This window comes from Onychomys torridus, chromosome X, assembly GCF_903995425.1.
Source record: "Onychomys torridus chromosome X, mOncTor1.1, whole genome shotgun sequence".
NCBI classification, from domain to species: Eukaryota; Metazoa; Chordata; class Mammalia; order Rodentia; family Cricetidae; genus Onychomys; species Onychomys torridus.
The window spans coordinates 2,104,915-2,124,526 of record NC_050466.1 but is presented as its reverse complement, the minus strand read 5'-3'; the positions used below and the strand labels follow the sequence as shown (position 1 = coordinate 2,124,526).

The 19,612-nt window shown below is 48.5% G+C and overlaps 1 protein-coding gene across 1 annotated transcript; it reads left to right on the top strand.

Moving 5' to 3' along the window:
- Positions 1–1,198: 1,198 nt before the first annotated feature.
- Positions 1,199–17,465, top strand: Ppp1r3f (protein phosphatase 1 regulatory subunit 3F). The gene is made up of 4 exons (XM_036174561.1): positions 1,199–2,591; positions 11,585–11,637; positions 11,953–12,032; positions 15,084–17,465. Exons 1-4 carry the CDS (start codon positions 1,588–1,590, stop codon positions 16,365–16,367), a joined length of 2,421 nt encoding a protein of 806 aa, XP_036030454.1. The 5' UTR covers positions 1,199–1,587; the 3' UTR covers positions 16,368–17,465.
- The last annotated feature ends 2,147 nt before the right edge of the window (positions 17,466–19,612 follow it).

Below are 19,612 nucleotides of genomic sequence, written 5' to 3'. Positions count from 1 at the left end.
CGGTGATGTGTGAATGAGCATGCTGGCAGAGTCTATTCCGTTCCCATAGAAGTGAGGTCTCAAAGGGAGAACGAAAAGAATTCACTCGAGAAAGGAAACAGATGAGACAGCACTCTGGGCAGAGGAGATGGGCTCAACAGAGATGGGGAACGAACGTGGGGAGAGGAAGCCACCGTGGGTGCAAAGTGTCAAAATGAGCAAGAAGGGCAGGATTAGCCAGAGTCTATTAACATGCTCAATCAACTGGTTGTGTACTGTCAGGGTCAATGTGTGCTGAGTGAAAGTTAGAACAAGCTAATCCTTGAAAAAGTTCTATTTCCTATATTGTGATTGATTTTCCCAATGGTGCCAAGTCCTGAAGAACACCAATGCTCAACTGGGAACTTTAAGGAACAATCAAGAGTGTTCTTGGCTAGTTGCACTGTTCACGAAAAGGCTGGGAGGTATGTGTGTGTGGGCAGGACACACCCAGTAACTGATGGCAGAGCTGTTTCGCTTTGGTCTCACACTATGGTACAGTCTAGGCTTATAGGGGCTCTGGAAATTCGTGGGGTCATGGGAGTCACGGAAGGTCAGGGGGAAGGTAAATCCATTCCCCAGAGGCCTAATCATTTTATGGGATGCCTGAATTCTGATTCTTTGCACTGAGTAGCTCAGGCTCACCCTATGCACCTTCTTCCACTCTAACCTAATTATTGGCTATTTATGCTTTCCTTCACATCACCTACACCACTGCCCTTGGCTCTGCTTTCCCATTTTGCCTCTAGAGTCTCTGTCCGGCTACACTTTCCAGTTTAGGCATTGGTTAATCCTATACTGGCACTGCCCTTTGAGATTTCCCAGCCTTCACCCTGGCTCCCCATGTCTTTCTCACTCCCACATTCACTCCTCACATGCCCAAGGGCTCTTCCCCCTTCAGTCCCGCCTCTGTATATGCTCACACAATATCTTCCAGCCTCCTTTCAGTCTCGGTATTGGCTAGATCCACCCTGTTACCACCCCTTGAAGCCATAGTGCACTCTCACAAGACTCCCCATTGGCTCGTTGCAATCATTATCGTCATCCTGCCTCTACATCATTCGGGTGCAGTTCTCCATTGGCTGTTCTTTTTATCTTTCTTACGTCTCACCGCCTACGCAACCTGCGGATCTCCCACTTTTTGGACCTCTGGGTTCGCTCCCCGCTGCTCCCATTGCCTGCAGCCATTTCATCTTCCCGCCGCCCATTATGCCGCTCGCGCTTAGACCTCCCCACTAAATGTCATACTTCAGCTAGCTACATCTTCGGTCCCGCATTAACCCCACTCCGGCCTTTCCATTAATTCGGTGATCATCCCGCCTCCCACACCGCCCACGCTCGGGCGTCCTCATTGGCCGCTAGCTTCTCCTGCCCGTCAGTCACTGCCTACGTCACTCCCCCGTGGCTGTCCATTGGCTGTTGGCTGTACCTGTCTTCATCTCGCCGCCTACGCTCCACTGGAGCCCCACCCCCTCTCTCTGGCCTCCCCATTGGCTGCCCGCCTTTTCAGGCCCTGCCCCCGCCGGTCCCACCGCCGGTGCCGTCGGTGCCGCCGCCGCCGCCGCCGATATGGCGCGCACGGCCCCTGTGGAGCCACCGCTGCGGCATCCCGCGCCCCCGTCGCCGGCTGCGGGAGAGCCCCGCGCCTCGGTTGAGGCAGCGGTGGCCCCGCGGAGAGTGCTGTTCGCTGACGAGGCCCTGGGGCTGCCTCTGGCGCAGCTACGCCGCTACCGGCCGTGGGGCGGGCCCGGGGCGGGCAAGATGGCGGCGGCGACCGGGCAAGATGGCGGCAGCGGCGGGGCTGATGAGGACGATGATGGCGAGGATGGGGATGAAGGGGAGGAGGAGGAAGAGGAGGCTTGCCCTGATCCCTCGCCGCTGTGTCCCGTTCCCGCTGGCGGGGGGTTTTACCTGGTGCCCACATTTTCGTTGCCGCCCGCGCTGGGCCGTCTGGAGCGGTTGGGGCGCGTGATGGTGGAGCTGGAGGCGCTGCTGCCGCCTCCTGGAGCGGTCCCCGGGGGCTCCGGGGTGTGGGTGCCTGGGGGGCGCCCGCCGGTGGTGCGCGGGTTGGTGCGCGTGCTGAACCGCTCCTTCGAGAAGGCGGTGCACGTGCGGGCCTCACACGACGGCTGGGCTTCCTTCTGCGACCACCCAGCGCGCTATGTCCCACGCAGCCCCCCGGGGGCAGGAGTGGGAGGAACAGGAGCAGGAGATCCCCTCCTGGATCCGGGTCTAGGCCTGGGCCCTGGCCAGATGTCTGCCTCCTCACCCGACGACGGTGGCCGCACTGACCGTTTTGCCTTCCAGCTGCCCTTTGCTGAGGGTGCGGGAGATGGGGCGCGCCTCGACTTCGTGGTGCGCTATGAGACCCCCGAGGGCACTTTCTGGGCCAACAACCATGGCCGCAACTACACTGTCCTGCTCCGGATCGCACCCGCTCCCACACCCACTGATGCCGAAGGGCTGCCCCAGCAGCAGCAGCTGCAGCAGCTGGAGCCACAGCCTGAGTGCCAGGGTCCTGTGGAGGCTGAGGCCAGGCAGCTGAAGAGCTGCATGAAGCCGGTGAGGCGCAGGTAATGTCTGCCAGCGCCACCTCCGCCAACACAGGGCTGGATGTAGAATGGAGAACAAGCATCCCATTCCAGGAGCCCCCCAGGCCTGCTCTCCAGGACAGGGAGGAGGGTGCATTTGGTCAAAGAGTAGTGGAGGCCAAAATGTGCTAGGCACTGTTATATACTGGGGTATCCTCCATTACCGAGTTCCACTGTAAAACCCTGAACAAGACAGACACCTTCCCTGCCCTCAACCATCGTGCAAGGCTCCTGTGGGAAACAGTATGAAAAAGCAAACAAGCAGATAAGATAAATAGGGCTAAGGTTAGTGCTGAGAGGAAAGAAAGGTACAGTTAAGGCTCTGGAGAGGGAGTGGCTGCTGTAGACGTGTGGAGGGTGAGCTCTTATGCTGAGTCCCAGACGGTGATAAAGAAGAGTTATGGAAGAGAGAAGTGATAGAAAATGGAACAGGTAGGACTTTCCTGAGGAGGTGCCATGGAGTCCTGAGTGGTATGGTGCAGTGACAGACGTGGAAGGAAGATGTAGGTAGTGGGAACAGCAAGTTCAAAAGTCCTGAGGTGGTTCTGAGTTTGGTATGAATGACAGCCGGGGTGCTGGAGTGGAGAGATTGCGGTGTGATGGTGTGGCCTAAGTGTCTCCCAGTGTGGGGTGTGGAATCGATTCCTGTCTGACATAGCAGGAAGTCAGTTACAGAGGTGCAGAAACTGGTTGAGGAAGTGGTGGTACTTGGCTTTTTAGTTTAAACCATTTCTGGTCTTGAAGTCTATGCAAGGTTTTTTTTTTTTTTTTTTTTTTTTTTTTTTTTTTTTTTTTTTTTTTTTTTAACTGTTCCTCTCGTAGTCTGAGGCCTCCCGTAGAGGTGAGGGGCTGAGGCCATCTTCTCACATGAACGCATTTGCTTTGGCAGAGGCAGAAGCAGATGAGAAGTGCACTTGAAGCTCATGTCTCCTTTTTTTGCACATAGCTCCCATAAACTTCAGGGGCTGGGAAAAAGAACCATTTATAACCCAGGAGACTGATAATAATAATGCTTTTCTAGGTCTTCTTTACCAGGACTGAGTTTTTCAAGGACAGCAGCTAGGCCTGATTCTTTCTGTGGTCCTCTAGGTGAGGTGACACCTGGGGTCAGTTAGATTCTCCATGAAATGCGTGTATTTTCCTTCTCCTAGGACTGAAAATGGGAAATGGGAGGGTTGCTCTTTTGGTCATTGGAAGCTGCATGATGGAGCAGGGTGTTGTGGGATCAGCTGGTTGTGGTAAGGGCTTAGGCCGTGAATGGTTCTGAAAGGTATAGCTCCTAGCTGATGAACCTTGAAGTGTTAAGAACTTGGATTCTGCCATCAGATTACCTGTGTTCAAACCCTAGGCCTGCCACTTTCTAGCCAATTGCCACCTTAGCCAATTCTTAACTGCATTGTGCCGTAGCTAACTCATCTGTAAAATAGGTAATTACGGCATGTACTGCACAGGGTGAGTAAAAGCAGTCAGGGTTAAGCCTAGTTCAAAGTCGTGCCATAGTGGTGTTAATTAGCATTAATATTTAGATACTCACCTGCAATCTGTGTGTTGTATGGTCTTGTCTCAGTTTCCTCATTTGTCAGAGAAGGATGGTATTAACATTGTGTGGTTGAATTGGATGCAGCAACTGTGGGCAAGGTAACTGAGGCATAATTGTAGCTGTGAAAGGTACGGTGGTCAGCATTTACTGGTCTCTGGTAACAGTGGTAGGTGCATTCTCCTTTCAAGGCCAGCTGAATGTGCTGTTGCTGTAGGTGCTTTATTGATTCCTAGTTAACAGGGAAATGGGGAGCTCAGAGAGATGATCCAGCTTGCTTAAGGCCACTCAGCTAGTGAATGGTGAGAGCAGGGAAGAGATGTTAGGGGCATTTGTTGAGAAACAAATTCTGGATTTCACTGTTGTGTTCTTGGCTCTTCATCTTTTCCCTTGAACCTGTTATGTGTGCTTGATGTTTTATTGAGGTATACCAACATGAAGTGTACTGATCTTGAGTGCATGGCTCAGAAAATTAACAAATATGTTTGCACACCCCCCCCCCAGCTGAGGATCGAACCCAGGGCCTTACGCTTGCTAGGCCAGCGCTCTACCACTGAGCTAAATCCCCAAGCCCAATGTTTGCACTTCTATAACCACCACCCTGATGAAGAGACTGAGCAGTTCTAGTGCCCCCAGAATCGCCTTCATTTCAATCACTTCTCATCTCAGTTGGCAGTTGTGGGATCCCTGTCTGTAAGATACCACAGTTTGGGTACTGAAATTTGGTCATTTTCAAGAGTGTGAAAGAAAGAGAACAGACAAATCAAAACCTTGCCAGGCCAAGGTGGGTGGAGAGGGTGTTTTTCTTTTAAAATACATGGGTGGTTTTAAGGAGAAATTGAAGTAGTTCATTTAGACAATTGTTTTGGTAGCTGGCCCCATGTTTGTGGTTCCCAACGTGACTTGAGATATTATTTTAAGTGGGTAGATGGCTTTTTGATAGCTTCTTTATCTTTTGATCTCAGCTCTTGCAAAGGGGAGGCTGGTGTGCACTGCAAGATCAGCGATAAGGTTTTCTTTGTAGGTCGGTGGCTTTCTTGGCAAGTACAGTTCAACTTATTATTGTTGTAAGGCCTGTGTGCTGCTGCTGATGTGGAGCGCTGTTGAAGAACAGCTACCCCCTGTGATCTAGCCCTCTCGGGAAATGGTGGTGGACCTCAGGGGATACCCTTTTCTTATCTGTGGGAGGCCTGTTGTAGAGGGCTTCAGAAATGTTGGCTGCAGGCCCACTGTGCAGCTGGGCCTTGACAGGTGGGGTCAGGGGAGCTGTTTGGCAGCCATGAGGATATAGTCCAGAGGCTCAAGTGTGCTTTCCCTGGGTTGCAGGACCAGGTTTTCAGTACCCATTAGGTTTAGAGATAATCCATCAACAAGTATTTTTTTTTTGTAGGGCCTGGTATGTGCTGAGCACAGGGCTAGGAAGAAGCAAAGAAGATACAGACTGGTTCTAAGATCCCCAAGGGCTTGTGCTAAAGCCCACTGGTAAGGCATATATAAAGCCTTACCAAGTGACCCATGGATGAGCCCCTTTTCTTTGCTAGACACTTTGCTGAGTATTTTTGTATAGTCTCATTTATACTCGACTGGTTCCTGTGAGCTAGACTGCTTTTAATCCCTCTTTTCTGCGTGGGTGAATAGCATTTGAGTCCTCAGTGCTAGGGCCGATATGGGAAGAGGCCTTCTGGTCAGTCTTGGCTTTATACTTTGAGGGGGTGTCCTATTCCTCTTCAGAGTCAAGAGTAACAAAATCTGACTGGCCCTTAAAGCCCTCACTGTTCCCCGGTTTGCCTTCTGCTGTCACCTAGTCTTGCTTCATACTGGCTTCTGTGCCTGAGCTCGTGGCACCACATCCCTTCTGTTACTCCTCTTGCTTCGTGTCTTTGCTCATACTGTTTGCTTCACCAAGAATGTGTGTCCCGCACCCCTCAAATTCTCCTCATGTAGACCCCTCAGTTCTAAGAGGGATTCCTCAGGGGAGCTTGCCCACCGTAGCCTCTTTGATCCCTAGTATTATTCATAGCACTGATGAGCTCAGGCAGTTCAAGTTGGAGAATGCCACAGAGCCTGGCATGGGAGCCTTACCCCAAGTCCAGGATCATTCTCCATCCTGCCTGGGAATCCTGTGTGTTCTCAGATCCACCCTTGGCTCCTCTTTCGTGGGATCCTCTCAAGCATTCTTTACCTCCAGACTCGGTCTTTTGCTTCCTCCAACATAATAGAAACCATCAGAATGGACCTCCCTATCACTCAGTCCCCAGCTCTGAACACTGACACCCCTCACATTGTCCCCATTTTAGGCCACTTCCTGTTCTTTGCTTTAGAGCTTCAGTCTTTGCCATTTGTTGCAGAATCTGAGATCATAAGCCTCATTTCTGTGTTGTCAGGCTTTTTTCCTGTTCCTCTCGCCTGATCTTCTCTGTTGACTTATCCTCAGGCCAGAGCCTCGCCCTCTGCTTCTGGTCAGTACCTGATGATCACCCTTGGCCCCTTCACCTGAAGAGTCACCAGCACCTGCTTCCTCTACTTGCTCACCTCACGTTTGTCAGTCCCTGCTTTGGCCAAACTGAGACAGCTTTGTGGCGTTCGTTCATTCTTACCTACTTAGGTCACCTCTGTCCCTGGCCTTGGGACCACGCCCTGTTGGTTTTCCTCAAAATCCCTGGCCCTTCTCTTTCTCCTTGTTCTTTCTGCCTCAGTTACTGAACTTTGTGTCTCCACTTGATAGAATCATTAGGTTTCTCAGGCTTAACGGTCTCCCACACAGTGCTCCCAAACCACCTCTTACTTCCTGACCACACACACCTCTCCACTTGTTTTCTAAGCATCCTCAAAACCTTGCTGATTCTAGTCTGTGCCAGGGCCTAGTGTTCTAGCATGCTCCTTCCTTTTCTAAAGGCTCTGACTTGAGTCTGTAGTGAGACCTTTAGTAGGGGATGACTGGGTGACTGAACTGCTAGACTGTAAGCTCCGTGAGGGGTAGGGACATGCTCTGCATTGGTGACCACTGTATTCTCACAGGCCTGCCATAGTGCATGGCACTTAGTAGGTGCTCAATAAATATTTGTTGAAATAATGAGTTTGAGTATTTTTTCAAATGTCTCCACATCCAATTCTAAATTTCATAGTTCGGTTTGTTCCCCAGTGTGTCTCCTGTCAATCTCCCTGATGCACAGCAAAGCCTCAGGGGTTTCTAAATGTACCTGTAACTAACTGAGCAGATGGCTGAATTGGCAGCCTGAGGGAAATGAGAACAATTAGAATTGGAACAGGGCGGGTCAGGGGTCATCTGAGTTGTCTGGAGAGAGGATTTCATGTGAAACAGATGTCCCTTTGTTCTACAGAAAACTGGTAGGGCATCGTGGTTAAGGCTGTGGGTTGGACGCTGCACACCCAAGTGGCGGAGCAGGGACCTGAGCCTGGGGAGCTCTGCTAGTGCTCCAGTTTGGAACTGTGGTACTAGGCTAGCTGATAGGTCCTGCCAGGCGGCCATGGCTGGACAAGTTGCTTTCCTTTTCAGGGCCTCAGGTTCTCTCAGTGGGAGCTCAGAAGGAATTCGTTTTAAGCACTTTACTGGTGCTTTTTCATGTTTCCCCAGTCCGTTCAGCAACTCACGGAAGTCTTACTGTCGTCTCTTTATCGATGAGAAGACTGAGGCACAAGAGGTTAGGTAATTTACCCCAGGTCACACAGCTGGTATGTAGTAGAGCTGGGATGGTTCAACATTGCATTTTCTGGCCATTAATTGAGATGCAAAATCAGTTTGCTAGCTTCCAGCAAACGCTGAAAAATGGTGTAGGGGATAGCACAGTACATTATGACAAGCAGTAGCGGTAAGTATTATTTTGAAGAACAACTGTCTCAGTTCTCAGTGTGTCTGTGTCTGTGTCTGTATTTACTCGTGTGGATGTGCTGGGTTATGAGGTCAAATGGTTTTCTCACCCTGGGCTGTGACCATAGAAGTGTCAGTGAGTTAGAAGAAGCCTGAGGCATGGTAAGTTCCTCCACAATGCACAAGTCCTAGAGTTGAGGCTGACACTTGGAGAAGGCAAGACATCGCCCTACATAACCTTGGTGGCTTTCATAGCGGCCTCACCCCATTCCCCGCCCCCCCCCCCCCCCCCAAGCACATGGCTTAGGGTAACTAGAATTCTAAGTATCTCAGAGCAACTTTCTGAAGCCACCTACCCCTCCAGACAGCATCATCAAGTTGTCTCCATGGGAGCTGGGCTCTGCTGTGTTTCCCTTTGGGGTTCAGCACATGACCCACTTGGGGCAAGTAAAGTTCTTTGAAACTTGCAGGGCTGGGAGTGCTCACATAGGCCCAGATGGTGGTGCCTGTGATATGACTGAGTCGACTTTGCATTTCTCCTTGGGGCTTGTTAGCACTCATTTCTTCCTCCCTGGCAACTCATCTCTCTGTCCTGTCGTGGCTGGCCCGGCCTGGGGCCACTGTCACCACTTTCTGAAGTCTCATCCCCTGGTCTCCATGTACTGTCTAAAGTCAAGCAGCCATTGAGTTTCTTAATGGCAGGAGGAATTTTCACACCCAGTAGAGTAGTCCGTTCTAGGTTAAGATGGACTTGATTCATGTTCACAGGCACTCAGATAAGGTATGCCAAGACATCCCCGGCAGTTTGTGTCCTGGCCACTGTATCACTGCCCTTGAGAGGATGCCACATGGCATTTGTGGGACTGGTGCCAAAAGAGCAGGTTCTATTCTTGAAAATTAACAAGCACACTGCAGCAGGTACTGTTTTGTTCTTAATCTCCCTCCCCATATTTCTAAGAACTGTTACTGATGAGTGCGCCAGTGCACACTTAACGCTCAGTCCTTTATTTTCCTCCTTTTGATTGTAGTCACAGCTGCCTCCAAATTTTTACCACGAAAGACAGTTCAAAAGTTTTACACACACACACCACACCCCCCTGCCTACTGTTTGAGACAGTGTCTTCAAAGTGGGGCTGTTTGGGGGTGGTGTCAGTATGGAGTGTATCGTAGTTAGTGGTTATGGATACAGTCCTTCAATCTTAGTTTCTACCTTTGGAAGAAGGAGAGGTTGCTGTTTTGAAGGATACATGTAAGATTTTCAAATGACCTTGACGTAGTAACAAAAAGGCCCACAGTGGAGGAGGCGAGGCATAATGGTCCCTGCCTCCTGCTTTTCTTCCCAGCTCTTTGAGGTTGGGAAAACAACTTGCTTGCTTCTGCTGACTTGGTGGATCTTGGTTTGGGCTGATTCCTAGACGGCTTTTGCAGTAGAAGAGGTGTGGTGCTTGAAGAACTTTTCTTTTGGAATTTACTTTTCTTCCTTCTTCTGACTAGAAGTCTTTTCTGCTAGTGGCTGCTGCTTGAGTTCTCTTTTTACTCACATCTATGACTTAACAGGAGCTTGGTTGTCATGTGTATCAGGATTGAGCCAGATTACAGGGGGTGCTTGTATAGGGCCTATCCATGGGTGGAAGGGCTGGCTTTCTGTCCAGTTGGGAATGTTCATGAAAAGTTTTACTTTAGAAGATCCCAATCAGATGGTTTAAGAACAAAAACAAAGGTCGCTCGCTCGCTATCTCTGCCAGGTAGAAATCCTATGGAGCTGTAGATCCAAAGGCCTGGATTTTACACCCACCAAAGAGACCAGCTCAGGTCTATCATGGTTTTTCCTGAATCTTCTCATTTGTGTTATGTGGAAGTTTCTGGCTGGGCTTCCCAGAGCCACCTGCCCCAGGCTCTCTAATATTCAGACCGAAGCACCTCTGGTGGGATGCCTGAGCCCTAGACTATAGAGAAAGACTCAGTACCCCTTCCAAAGATTCTAGACTCTAGGCCCTCATATTAGTTAAAGCTCCTTCCCGCAAAGTACTGATGAAAGGTTCCTGTAGCCGCTCTTTGGTAGTAGTCTAGCCGTACGTGCCATGGTACTAGAGAAATAGTGAATATGTAGATGATGGGCAGCTGAAAAACAGCCTTCCCGAAAGGGACAGAGGGTAGGAATGGATGTGTCTGTTATGGGTTCTCCCCTTTGTTTCTGGTTAGGGCTGGAGGTTGGGTTGGGTGCATGCAATAGGAGTCTCTTATCCAAACAGCATCAGCTTTTTGACTAAAAATCTGGGTTTTGATCATGTCTGTGCAATCTTGAGTCATCTCCTTAGCCTCTCCTTCATCATCCACAAGACGGGGGTAGCAGAACTGCCCCGCCTCAAAGGATTTACAAGTACCTCCTTTGCAGTCACCACGAGTATTAAAGCAGTACATGTGACACATGTAGACCACTGGCTAGCACCAGAGTTCTGTGCATAAGCCTGCTGGTGGCATTCTGTTTCTGTGAAGGTCATTTTGACTAGGTGTTTGATTAGGTGTTTTCTCAGTTGCACCTTTTTTTCCCTAAGTGTCAACAGTGCCCTGTTAGCTCTGAGGAAGAAAAAGTTGGGATTGTTTCAGTTCCCCACAGCTCTCTGAATCCTGTCATCATTGCTCTCGGAATCATTGTTTCCTACATTTGTCTTATTTGTGAACATTTGGTACTCACAGGAAAGAATAAGAACAGTGATTGCTCCGTGATTAATCCCCACTCCTGAGAGGACTGGAATACTTGGCCTCTGCCACTCAGGGATCTAACTTGGCTGACAGAGGGGCAGTTAGACCAATACATTTCTCCCACTGATTTAGCTACCGCTCTGTGCCAGGCCAGATATCTGGCTTTCCATCCTTACTCTTGACTTCCCTATGCTCCCTATGTTGCATACAAGGAGGTGATGGATCCTGGCAGGCTGGTATGGGGACCAAGGAGAGGTGGAGTAGAGGGACAGGCCTTTCTGAGTCCCTTCCCATTCATTCTCCATTTGCTTTTCTGCTTCACCTCTGTTGCTTCCTGTGTCCCCTAGTCTTCTGCCTGCCCTTCCCTTAAAATTGGCTTCTGTGATAGCCAGGAACAAACCCTAGATAAACGATGCCAAACTGCCCATTGATATTTGGTTTGTAACCATAAAGGAAAGGAAACAAGCTAGCTACTCAGCAGGAAGGGAATGGCTACATAGATAATGTCAAGGCCATTTGATAGGAGCACAAAGCTGCCGTTTTTCACTGTTGGCAAAAGTCTGTGACGATGTTTCTTACTGTTTAATGGACAAAGCCAGCTGTGAAAGCCTGTTTGCAGAATCGAAATGGTTTCAGGGAATGTCTGGAATGAAAGTTTCCAAATAGTAACAGTGGTTGCCTCTGGCTCATATGTGATTGTTTTCGTTCCTGCATCCTTATGCTTTTCTGTATTTTGAAAAATTCCTACATAGGACTTTGATGATCAAAGAATTAAAAAGCAGTGGAAGAGAAAATAGCAGCTGCTAGGTGAAGATTGGTCACCACAGAGGCACAGAAGGTGCCCATGGGTGGCAGAACTGTCCTCTCAGGGTGTCAGATTTATGTGCTGTCTCGTTTGCCCCACAGGCCTCTTGAGGAAGAGCCAAGGATGAAGAACATGGATGATAATACCCTTGTGGGTAAGCATCCGGCAGGCTTTGAGGATTCTAGCTCCTTCTAATACCTTAATTATTTTTCATGGTGCTGGGGATGGAACTCAGGGCCCATGTGTGTGCTAGGTAAATGCTGTGCTACTGAGCTATGTCACCTAACCTTTCTAGTGGCCTTTTGCCATTTCTTCTTTCCTTGTTTCTTTCTATAAAAAAGAAAAGGTCACCTTCCTTTGCCACAAAAAGCTTCCAATGTAAACTTCCAGTTAGTTTCATAGACGACCAGGATTAGACTGCTTGTATACTTGTCTCGCTTCAACAGTGACCTTCTCTTCTCTCTGACAGAACATCCTGATGTTCGAGAGTCGCTGGGTCCCCTGGTTGCCCCCACCCCTCTCCGTCCCTGGCCCCAGATGACACTTCAGGTAAGCAGGTCCTGTAACCTTGGTGTGAGTACTCTGGTAGGTAGCTCCCAAGGTGACCACAGCTGGACCCAATGGTAGAACTGACAAGCTTTTGTCTATCCTAGGAGTGGGTGGAGGTGGGAGTGACGTCACAAGCCTCAGAACTTGATAGGGGTAAGGGACGGCTGAAATTATTCACTTGGTTTTAACTGTTAATTAGCAAACATTTAGAATACTTGTTCCATGTTATAGACACTGGAAACCTGACACAGATGGCATCTGTATGAAGATTACATGTTCAGGCAGAGACATAATGAACTAAAGATTAAATATGTGCTATTTTAAATGAAGATGAGTGCTCAGGGAGAGTGGAGGGCAGGAGGGGCCTGAGAAATGAGGCTTGAGAGAAATTTGAAGGTGAGAGAAGGAACCCCATGACACACTGGGAGAGGAGCCAGTGCCAAGTTCCTCAGGTGGGCTTCGACTACTGTATGTCAGAAATAAGACTGAGCCTGGCGGTGGTGGCCTGTAATCCCAGCACTTGGGAGGCAGAGGCAGGCGGATCCAAGTTCCAGGCCAGCCTGGGCTACAGAGGGACTTCCAGGGCTACACAGAGAAACCCTGCCTTGAAAAAAAAAAGAAAGGAAGGAAGGAAGAGAAAAAAGAGAAAGAGAGAGACTGTTGTGGGAGCAGAAGAGCAGAGTGAAGTGGGGAGCAAGGTCTGGGAAGTGGCAGGGAACAGACTGGGGGCCGTGGGAACCAAGGTGAGGACGAGACAAGGGAGGGTGCGTTGTGAGCGCTGCTGTGGGCACTGTTGGAGGAGGGTGGGAAGCAGGGCCACCAGGGAAGAGGAAGCTGGTGAACCATGATGCTGTTGGCAGGGGAGGAGGAAACATTTAAAATGTGTGTGTTTTAACTTTTGTTTATAAAAAATGTAAAAGTCTATATGAAAGTAGAGAGACTAGTGTATGAACCCACATGACCCCGCTTCAGCACATACTGCTGTGTGTCCATCCCTACTTTACAGCATAGCTCTTTCCCTTCGCATTTCCTGTGGAATTATTTTGGAAAAAAATCCAGATAACACTCAATTTGTGAATGCTGTAGTTTATTTCTCAGAAAAATAACTGTAAAACAAAACAAAACAACAAAAAAACCCCAATGATCATGCCATGATCACATCTCTGAAAATTAACAGTATTCCTTCATGATTGGGTTAGTGATCCAATTTCCTTATGTGTATTCCTAGGACCCAAACAAGGTGATGCATTGTATTCTTTCTTCCCTCCCTCCCTTTCTACTCTCTCTCTCTCTCTCTCTCTCTCTCTCTCTCTCTCCCTCCCTCCCTCCCTCCCTCTCCCTCTCTCTCTCTCCCCTCTGTTTTTTTTTTTTTTTTGAGACAGTTTCTCTGTGTATCCCTGGCTGTCCTGGAGCTCACTGTCCAGACCAGGCTGGTCTCGAACTCAGAGATCCGCCCCCCTCTGCCTCCCGAGTGCTGGGACTAAACTGCCCAGCTGATACATTGTATCTCCTCTCGATACATCTCTTTACTTCTCAATATGCCCAAGTTTCTTCACTGCAGTCTGTTTACTAAACCATGTTTGTCATGTAGACTTTTACACCGTCTGAGTTTGGCTCATTACATTCAGGTGGAAACACAAGTCTTATTCTATTTAAAACTTTAAATTACATTTATCTATCTATCTCTTGTGTATCTCTGTGTACATGCACAGGGGTGTGTGTGTGTGTGTGTGTGTGTGTGTGTGTGTGTGTATAAGTCAAAGGACAACTTGTAGGAGTGAGTTCTCTCCTTTTGTTGTGTAGGTTCTGGGAATCAGACTCAGGCTCTCAGGGCCCTTACTGAGTGGTCTCACTGACCATGGCCTTCTTACTCTATTTTCGTTAATTCATTCATCTTATTTACTTCAGTGTCTTATTAAGTTACATTTACTCAACCATTAATTCTGCTAAATATATTTGTTAAATGTTGTCTAGCATTATGAAATTGATTTAAACAGAACTCATTCCATTAAGTTCTATTAAATTCTGTCATTCGACTTCTTTTATTGGCTGGGCTTTTTCTCTAAAGAAAATTATTACACATTCATTCATTCATTCATGGATTCGAAACGTATTTGTTGACTCTGAACCCATTACATTTGTTTATTTTGATGCTTACATTGAAGTGTCTTTGGCTTGGAGTAGTTTTTTTTTCTTGTGTCTTTTTACCCCTATTAGCACTCCCCATTATTCTGTGAACCTCTTTCCACATCTTGCTATGATGATATATCATGGTCTTGTACTTTACCTGCTCCAAACCTGGAGAAAGCAGTTTCATTAAGAAGCCTTGGTTCCTGGGGTTGGGGATTTAGCTCAGTGGTAGAGCGCTTGCCTAGCAAGCACAAGGCCCTGGGTTTGCTCCTCAGCTCCGGGATGGGGGGGTAGGGATGGGGGTGGGGAGTGGGGGGGGGGGGGGGGCTTTGTTCCTTTTGATAGAGAATCGTGTCTACCGACTCAGATGGGGGCTCAGTAGGACTGTTGCTATTAGACTGAGCATTGTTTTCAAAGACAATTACAAAGTAAATATTAACTTCTTGTTAACTTTATTTGTGTGTGTGTGTGTGTGTGTGTGTGTGTGTGTGTGTGTGTGTATACAACTTGTAGGAACTGGCTCTTTCCTTTCCAGCATGTGGGTTCTGGAGATCAAACTTAGGTCATCATGTTTGGCAGCAAGTGCTGTTACCCTCTGAGCCATCCTACCAACCCATAAATAAATATTTTTAAAAGAGAAAACCCATCATGTATTCATTTGTTACAGTTATCTACTGAGTATGGATACCCAGTGGATCACTTAGCATTATCACTTGCAAAAAGAGGTCTCTTTGTACTTGCCCGAACTTGACTCTTTGCAAATACAGGATCAAGTCTTTGGCAGTTAGAGAATTACAGAGGGTTCTTTAACATATTTTTCCTGGAAATCTCTAGGGACTGGGTGTGGGCTGTTCCTAGTTCTTACCGTCTCTTCTACTTTATTCCATTCCCTTTCTCTGCCCGCGCCCATAATGGAAACAGGTTTCTGAAGTTACAGTGAACAACAGTCCTCAAGAAGAAGGTGCCATCCCCAGAGGCAATCCACCTGTGGCTTTTACAGAAGTCCTCCAGATACCAGCCATCAGGATTCCTCCGTCTACCTATGGCCTGGGTGGCCCCCCCAGGGACCAGGCCTCAGGGCCCGATGCAAGTGATAGAGCCACTGGGCCCTTCTTGGAACCCAGTCAGCAACAGGTGGAGGCCGCGTGGGAAAGTGGAGGGGGTCGAAAGGCCCCCATGGTGGGGGCTATGGCAGATGAGCCCACTCGGGGTCTGGAGATTGTGAGTGGGTTGGAGGAATTGCTTGGTGAAGACACCATTGACCAGGAGTTGGAGCAGCTCTACCTGTCTCACCTGAGCCGCTTGCGGGCTGCTGTGGCAGCAGGGGGGGGCGGGGAGGGCTCTACAGATGGGGGAACCTCCCCCAGCCATCCCCTGGGCATGCTCACGGACCGTGACCTGATCTTGAAGTGGCCTGGCCCTGAGAGAGCCCTGAACAGTGCCCTAGCCGAGGAGATCACGCTGCACTATGCGCGCCTGGGGTGTGGCGTGGAGCTCATCAAGGACACTGAAGACCCTGATGATGAGGGGGAGGGCGAAGAGGGGCTCTCCATCACTCCTTCTAGCCCTGAAGGAGACAGTCCTAAGGAATCACCTCCAGAAATCCTCTCTGGGGCACGCTCTGTGGTAGCTATGGGAGATGTGTGGCTCCCATGGGCTGAGGGCTCTGGATGTGACAGCCCTGTGGTTCTGGGAACACAGGGACAGTTTACTGAGAATCGGGAGAAAGAGATGGGCAAGGACATCAACTCTTTGCACATGAATAGGCCCGTAGTTGGGATGACCAGGTCCCTAGGGGAGGCTGGGACAGAAGCCCAGATGGAGGTTCCTACTGAGTGGGCAGGCAGCTTGATACCTGTTTCTGGTACGGAACCGGAACCGGAGCCGGCTGCACCAGTTCTGTCAGAGAAGAGTCCCACTCTCCTTAGTCCCCCGGGGACTGAAGTCTGTCTTTCTAGTGTAGCCAACTCTCATGTGGTCTCCCAGGATGAAGAGGGTGGAAGCCTAAATCTTGAGTCCCCAGAGAGGTCTCCCATGCCAGCAGCCCAGGCACAGTGTATGTGTGGATTGGCTCCTCAGCTTCGGGGGCCCTTGACCCAGACTCTGGGTGTCCTGGCTGGGCTAGTTGTGGTCCCTGTGGCTTTGAACAGTGGTATGTCCCTTCTGGTGCTTGTGCTATGCCTCTCTCTGGCCTGGTTCTCGTAGGGACTACCTGTCAGATCAGTGACAGCAGCTCTCCTCCTCCTCTCTGGGGTCTGGAGATTTGCAGTCCCTCTCTCCCAGGAGTTGAGATGAGATCCGTGGCCTGTGCCGTGAGGGACTTTGGTCCTTTGATTCTGAGAGTGCTTGACTGGAGAGAGGCCTTCCGGGCTCTGAGCTCTCTTCTCTCATCAACACCAGGCTTCCCGCAGTAGTACTTGTGGAGTGGAAAAGAATGGTGGATGGTGTGAGAAATTTTAGATTGGAACCAGGCATGCCCCCCCACCCACCCACCCCAAGCCTGTATTTATTTTTGTATAATTCTCTGGATGAGGGAGAGTGGTCATGAGCTGGTCTTGGGGCACAATTACCCAGAGATATATTTATTAACAGCCAATCTGTGCAACCTGCTGGAGCTTTATTTTTAATTTAATTTATATAGAGTACCTATTATTATATGCCACAATAGAGCTCTATGAGAAATGATGTGTCTTGCTGTGCTGGTCTCCTGTTTGGGCCTAAGTGTGTAGGGTGGTCACATTCTGGGGAATGACCATGATCCATGGTGGGCATGGAGATGGCCCTGGCCATGCCTACTTCTGCCTCCTCAATGTGTTCTGGAGGATCTGTATCCCTTTGCCTTGTGGTCCTAATATATGTGGTCCTTTGGTCGTGCATATTTTGTCTGTGGGAGCCTGTGTCTGTGTATATGGGTGGTTGTGGTGGGAGCCAAGAGGAAGAGACCACATGAAGTTTTGGTGTTAGTCTTGTGGCTACATTGGTGGCTGTGGCCAGCTGTAAATATGGAGACATGGATTAGCCACAAGGTTTTGAGGCTACTGAAAAAAGAACAGCTTTTGACACCAGCAGGGAGACCCCTCAAACCCCCAAATGGGGAAGACCCCAGAAAGAAATTAATGTACTGTGAAGAATTTGTATCAGATTTGTTGTCCACAGACATTGCATTTCTACTCCAAACAGGAAACCCAGAAGCTTTACAAAGAAAGGTTAGATACATTTATTGCATGCAAATAAAAACTCTTGGTATAGCAAAATAAAACACAATATATTTATTTACTTCCCTTTACAGCAGAACTTTGAAAACATGGTAATTGTTTTGGTGGTTTATTTACTTATTTAGCAGGGTTTCAGACTGGCTGGGAGCTCACTGTCCTGTTGATGCAGTCTCCTAGCAGTGGGATTCTAGATGTGTGTCAGCATATATGCCTAGTGGTACAACAGAGCTTCCCTAAAGAATTATTGTAGCAGCTGCCTCCATTCTTTTCTATTCTGCCAATACCCCATGCTTTTCTGAAATAGCCCCAATTTGTATTTTTTCCCCAGCAATTTAAAAAATGCTGCTGCTGTTATAGCAACAGTTATGCCCCAGATCTTTCTCCATTCTTTTCTATTCTGCCAATACCCATGCCCTTCGGAAATAGCCCCGATCTGTATTTTCCCCAGCAACTGAAAATTGCTGCTGCTACAGAGCTCATCTTACATAGCTTCCTGGCAGTATGTGACAGGCTTCACCTCTGTTCCCAGCTTTTCCTTCACTTGGTTTCCAGGGTGCCACACTCTTCTAGTCTTCCTTACTTCTCACTGGCTATTCTAGAACAGTGCCCATCATGTAGATTTGCCCAGTAAATAACCATTGAGTGAAACATGAAGGGACAGACACATACATAAAGAAATACAGAGAACTGTGGCTACAGTCTCAGCTCAGCTTCACAAGTGTTGACTGACTGAGCACCTCTGCTCTGTGGACACCAAGTGGGGGTCTCACAGTCCTGGGGGTGAGCAGTACAGAGGAGAAGTCTGTGCAGCATGCTCAGTGCACTAACAGTGTTAAACGTTAAGGGGTGGGGAAGCCCAGGACAGGTGCTCAGCATAGTCGGGAATTCTGGAAATCTTGGAGGATCTGGTACCAGTCCTGAGTTCCCCAAAGCGAGGAAGAGTCTGGCAGACAGTGAAGGGGAGGAGAGGACCAGTCAGAAGGAATAGTTTTGTGGCATGGAAGGAAAAAACAGCCAGTGAGAAATTCAACAACCTGTTTTTCAAGAATTATTTTTTATACAGCTTCTCTGTAGCCCAACTTGGTCTTGAATGATGATCCTCCTGCTTCAGCCTCCCTGGTGTTGAGCTTACAGCATTATCATGCTTGGCCTCATGAAGGTATTTTGACTTCTCAAATATCAATGTCCGTGTCTTAGTTAGGGTTTCTATTGCTGCAGTGAAACAACATGACCAAAAAGCAAGTATAGGAGGAAAGGGTTTATTAGGCTTACACTTCCACACCACTGTTCATCACTGAAGGAAGTCAGGACAGGAACTCAAACAGGGCAGGGTCCCAGAGGCAGGAGCAGATGCAGAGAGGCCATGGAGGGGTGCTGCTGCTGCTGCTTACTGGCTTGCTCCCCATGGCTTGCACAACCTGCTTTCTTATAGAACCCAGGACCAGCAGCCCAGGGATGGCACCACCTACAGTGAGCTGGGTCTTCCCCCATCAATCCTTAATTAAGAAAATGCATTACAGCTGGATCTTTTGGAGGCATTTTCTCAATTAATGTTCCCTCCTTTCAGAGGACTCTAGTTTGTGTGTCAAGTTGGCATGGGAGCAGCCGGCACAGTCCAGCTATTTATGGCTTGGTGTTGATGTGATTTTGTTTTGAGACTGGCTCTTGCTTTGTAGCCCCAGGCTGGTCTTGATCTGTCCATCCTTCTGCCTCAGCCTCCCAGGATTACATGTCTGGCTTTGATTTCATAATTTGATTGTTTGAAACAGTTCCTTATGCCAAATTGTTTGGAAAAAAATTACTATCAATATGTAACTTATGAAATGTGTCCCAAAAGGGAGCAGAAAAAATTAAGTAGTTTTATAACCATTGAAGAAACAGAAGTTTTCCTACACAGAAACTCTGGGCCCAGATGGCTTTGCTATTTTAAAACCCAAGGAACAAATACCCCACTTTCCCAAAAGTAATTCCATGGTGAAGAAAAGAAGCACATGCTCAGTTCATTTAATGGGGCTGATAGAATCTTGATAGTTTAAGAATCTGATGAACCGAAAATGAATATCAACAAAGCCATGTCATGAACATAGACAAAAATATTCTAAATCAAATGATTGTGTATAGCGAGATACGGAAGTCCGGGATCAGGTCAGGTTTATTAACAGATGACATCAATAAGATACACCCACAACACAGAACAAGGTTGATACTGCTGTTGATCGATGCCCTGCCTTTCCA